The sequence below is a fragment of the Coregonus lavaretus genome (assembly GCF_964263955.1).
Source record: "Coregonus lavaretus genome assembly, chromosome: 16".
Lineage (NCBI taxonomy): Eukaryota > Metazoa > Chordata > Actinopteri > Salmoniformes > Salmonidae > Coregonus > Coregonus lavaretus.
This window is the reverse complement of record NC_140003.1, coordinates 32,363,209-32,368,195: the sequence shown is the minus strand read 5'-3', so window position 1 is coordinate 32,368,195 and position 4,987 is coordinate 32,363,209. Positions and strand designations below refer to the sequence as shown.

The 4,987-nt window shown below is 42.8% G+C and overlaps 1 protein-coding gene across 1 annotated transcript; it reads left to right on the top strand.

Annotated features, from left to right (window-relative positions):
• Nucleotides 1–3,379: 3,379 nt before the first annotated feature.
• On the top strand, nucleotides 3,380–4,705 carry gja3 (gap junction protein, alpha 3; the record flags this gene model as incomplete). Its single annotated transcript, XM_084179891.1, has 1 exon — nucleotides 3,380–4,705. One exon carries the CDS (start codon nucleotides 3,380–3,382, stop codon nucleotides 4,703–4,705), a length of 1,326 nt encoding a protein of 441 aa, XP_084036017.1.
• Nucleotides 4,706–4,987: the final 282 nt, after the last annotated feature.

The following is a 4,987-nucleotide window of genomic DNA, read 5'->3' as shown; positions in this document are numbered from 1 at the left end:
CTGTGTGTTTACTTAATGCTTTCACACTATCTGTTGTAATAACAACGATTGATTGCATTGTTATCAACCTCCAGTCACTGGGATGCGCTTCTCTGGACAACCAAGAGAGGGCGAGAGGCTATGTGGGTGACTGGATTTGCAGTGTAACAAGTACATTTTATTCTAGTGAGGTGTAGAATCATAAATTCCTAAATCACAAATGTAAGACTATTTTATTTGACAGGCCTATGTTCTCGCCAGAATTCCAAATTAACTATTTCTCACAGATGGGTTACTGTATTGTCAGAAATGGCCAACTTCAGTCACTACAGGCCAAAGGTCAGATGTAAAACCATGAAAGAAGAACCAACTTTTCCCGGATGGTAACATGCACCCCCAGACTCCATACCCTATTTGACGCTTGAAGTTTATAGGGGCGTGGCGTGCATCGGTCCAGGTTGATGACTTTCTGAATTCACTCATGCATGGTCACACAATGTGACAGTCGCGATGGCTGGGAACGGGAGGGAGCTGCACTTCGCGGAAACCAATCTTCATGTTCAATTCGCCTCGAAAAACTAACTTTTCTTGCTCAAGTTTGGCGGCGAATCCACGTGTGAAGAAGTTTGTGAATGAATAACTTGGCCTGGCTGTGTTTAAAAGAGTTTGGTAAGCTGGCAGAGGTGCCAGGATTTGGGGAAGGGGGAAGAGGGGAGGGCACCAGCTTCCTTGGGAGGTCTGTAGGCTATACGACGCACTCAAAATATGGCACCAATGGCAGATGGATATTGCTTTCGATATTTAAATTGGGCATCTCCTGTCAAATAAGGTATGATTGAAATGAGGTGTGAATATCTTTCCTGGCACTGTCGTCCTAGACCATGATGCTGGTGACTGGTAACTCGTATCAATGCACATTTTATTTAATTAACATTTAAATGTTGAGGATTTAAATATGAGAAATTACAGTAGTGACCTATTGTAATCGGGGTCAAACAATAGGATAACAAATGTATCGGGGAGCTTAAATAAAGCCAGTGGCCACAAAGCCTATCGGGCACCCTCTGTATTGTCTACTTGTCAGGCAGCACACTTTGTAGGTTACTGTTGGCTATCTGAACTTAATCTAGTTAAGCATTGTTACTTATTTAATGGTCATCAAAACCTTCATAAATCATCTGATATTCAATCTATTCGATTTGTATAATATGATGAGACATTTTCTGGACTGATACACGTGTTTAGACAAAACAAATGTTGAGACAACAAAGAACATGCAACATTCCAACCTTATCAGATAGGCTATTTTAATACTGTAGTCCTTATAATAGCAGTAATAATGATAATACAAATAAATATTAAACAAATAACTTTTAAAGCATTTTGATTTTTGTATTTGTATTTTTGACTATGTGCTTTATACAGTCATTTATTTATCCAATCGTTAGGTGCGCGTTTCTTTTCGATCAAAGTATTTCCCTTGATCAGCACTTCAAATGCTGATGAGACAATCATTCATTTGGGGTATGTTACTTTTAATATGTTTATAATGTTAACACTTTTAATATATATTTCATATGTATTTGCCATGAAGAAAAAACAAAAATCCCACAATATTTTCATCAGGATACAAACTATGCGGTGGGATATTGATATGGCGAGAGAAATAGGTTAAAACTCTCTCAACTCTCGACATTAAAATTTCTTTGCATATAAATTCTGTGTCTAAATGTCTTGTTTTTCCAATCTAATTAATATCTTAATTTATGACGTCAATTACTATTTACGAATCAGAGCATGGTAATTTTCACTTCAATAAGAGTTAAAAAATACTAGTAAACCAAAAAAATACCTATCACGTGTGCCAGTCTGCTTAAAGATAAGGGAATAAATAAAGAATGGATGAATATGTTCATTGGTTTTTCTTCTTTTTCTTTACAGGTGTCATATTTATTCTGAACCCTAGTCGATGGATTTATTACCCTCAATACAAGAACATTTGAGTAAGTTCAAACTATTTTATGTTTCTGCTTGTGTTTTGCTTTTGGTGTGAATAGTAGATTGATAGGCCTCTACTGGCAAGTTCATGTGAACAACGCTAACCAAGCGCTATACATGGATAACAAAGGTCAGTATTTGGCTTCATTCTCCTGTATTTAACAGTGTTTCTTGTGACTAGGGCTGGCAAATGTTGTGCAATGTCTTAGTTTCAAACATATATTCAGAGATTAGTTAAATATCATTCTCATAGCTTGTTTTTGAGGATCACATATCGGGAAAGTGTAATCTGATTATTATGTTTGGTTTAACTTATGCAGTATGACAATGTACATTATTAGATAGTTAATAGCTTAGTCAATATATGTAATTGTGAATATGGTGTCTTTGCATTTATTGGCTGCAATTTCTTATACAAATGACCATTAAATTGCCATTAAAAGAGCACACATTTTTCAGAGGCCATTGGTTATTTTTCTCTCATCCTTTTTTAACATGTGTGTTACAAATGTATTCGATTTAGCTAATGAATTATCAGCATGTTAAAAGAGGCCTATAGCTGCCCCCGTTCTCAATGAAAATGTAATTCTGTACATCACAGGCTATAAAGGCCTATTAGATGTTGAACATTGTATGTTATATTGTTGGACTTGACACCTATGGCTCTGTTGGATCTGTAACAGTGGGAGTCAGGGCCTACACACCGCAGCCCAACCTCTGCTCACTGCTGTTTTTCAACATTATAATGTTGATCTCAGCAAATGCCTGCTGGGCAGTGGAGCGAGCAGGTGAGAGAGAGAGAGAGAGAGAGAGAGAGAGAGTGTATGGGAGTGTGTGTGTGCGTGTATGTGTGACAGTGACTGAGTGAAAGAGTGGGAGAGAGAGAACAGGAGAGTGAAAGAGTGTTAGCATAAATGTCAGGTTCATAGTTAAAGCTAAATAGTGCTAAATAGTGAAATAGGGGGCTTCACAAAATTCTATGGCATTACAGAACATTTCTATACTGTTCACTTGCTTTGACCGATTGTTCGATTAAAACAATTGATTTAGCGGTTAACGTCAATGACTTCTTCAAGGCCATTTTATGGAATTCATTTTAATAAGTGCTTAATGTGTTGTGCCGATGTTAAGTGTGATTAACCCTTTGTATGTTTGTGGGTGACGAGACCATTGCTTGCTCTCTCTAGGTTTGTAGTGCTTTTCTGTCCTTTATCCCACTGCAGTTTATGCTGGGTTATTCATGCTTTCCGTTGGCATCACTTTAACAGGTGTCCTGGCATCACTTGAACAGGTTTGCTGACAATCTCTTTCCATCCTCTCTGTCTTTTCTTCCCCTGCTCCCTCTCTCCTCCCTCTGTTCACTCCAGACTGTACTTTCTCCCTAGGCTAGAAATCTTGAAGCATGGGTGACTGGAGCTTTCTGGGGCGGCTGTTGGAGAACGCACAGGAACACTCGACAGTAATCGGCAAGGTCTGGCTGACTGTCCTCTTCATCTTCAGGATCCTGGTGCTGGGAGCGGCAGCTGAGGACGTGTGGGGCGACGAGCAGTCTGACTTCACCTGCAACACACAGCAGCCTGGCTGTGAGAACGTCTGCTATGATGAGGCTTTCCCCATCTCGCACATTCGCTTCTGGGTGCTGCAGATCATCTTTGTGTCCACGCCCACACTCATCTACCTGGGTCACGTACTGCACATCGTCCGCATGGAGGAGAAGCGGAAAGAGAAGGAGGAGGAGCTGCGAAAGGCCAACAGACTCCAGGAGGAAAAGGAACTCCTTTACAATGAAGGAGGGGATGCAGGGGAAGGAGGAAGAGGTGGTAAAAAAGAGAAGCCACCTATCAGGGATGAGCATGGCAAGATCCGCATTAGGGGTGCCCTGCTGCGCACCTATGTGTTCAACATCATTTTCAAGACCCTGTTTGAAGTGGGGTTCATTTTAGGTCAGTATTTTCTTTATGGCTTCCAGCTGAGGCCACTATACAAGTGTGCACGGTGGCCTTGTCCCAACACTGTGGACTGCTTCATATCTAGGCCCACTGAAAAGACGATTTTCATAATATTTATGCTTGTGGTGGCTTGCGTGTCTCTTTTGCTGAATTTGTTAGAGATCTATCACCTTGGGTGGAAGAAAGTTAAACAGGGAATGGCCACCCCTGATCATGTGTTGTTGCCCCGCTCTGATGGTGTGGGTCCGGAGTCTATAACTTCTGCCTCCAGAACTGCCCGTCCCAACCTCAGCTACCCACCGACGTACACAGATGTGACGGCTGGGAGTGGTGCGTTCCTGCCGCCCAAGGTAGAGGCCTCCACGGTAGAGTTCAAGGTGGACCCCCTGCAGGAGGAGCCCTCATCCTCCTACTACATGAGCAGCAACAACAACCACAGGCTGACCACGCAGCAGAACTGGGCCAACCTGGCCACCGAGCAGCAGACCCGGGAGGTGAAGGCCACCTCCCCCTCCTCTTCCCCCTCCTCCTCCCCTTCCTACGCCCCGTCCTCTGATAGTAAGCAGCAGCCCTGTGATGCTGCTCCCCCCACCACCACCAGCAGCCCCAGCTCCAGTGGGGGCAGTTTGAGTGGGGGGAATGTTGATCAGGAGGAAGGCCACGTCACCACCACAGTGGAAATGCATGAGCCCCCCGTCATGGTCACAGACCCTCGCCGGCTCAGCAGGGCCAGCAAGAGCAGCAGCATCAGAGCCAGGCCCAACGACCTGGCAGTATAGTCAGTTCCCCTAAATACACCTCCAACCTTCCAAAGCCCTCCCAACCCCCCCAATGATTTTTCTATAAAATAATAACTAAATAAAGAATAATTGAGGCAATGTGAGGCAAGGGTCTGGATCTGGAGTTGTTGCCTAGTATATAAATATATTAACAGCTGTTGATATCAGTGCAATCGGTGAGTTGTAGCATGCGCATTATGATAAAAAAATGTGCAGTGTGATTGTGCAATGTGCGTTAAAATGGTCTCACAGGCCGAAGGCTTCATTATACTGGACATCAGG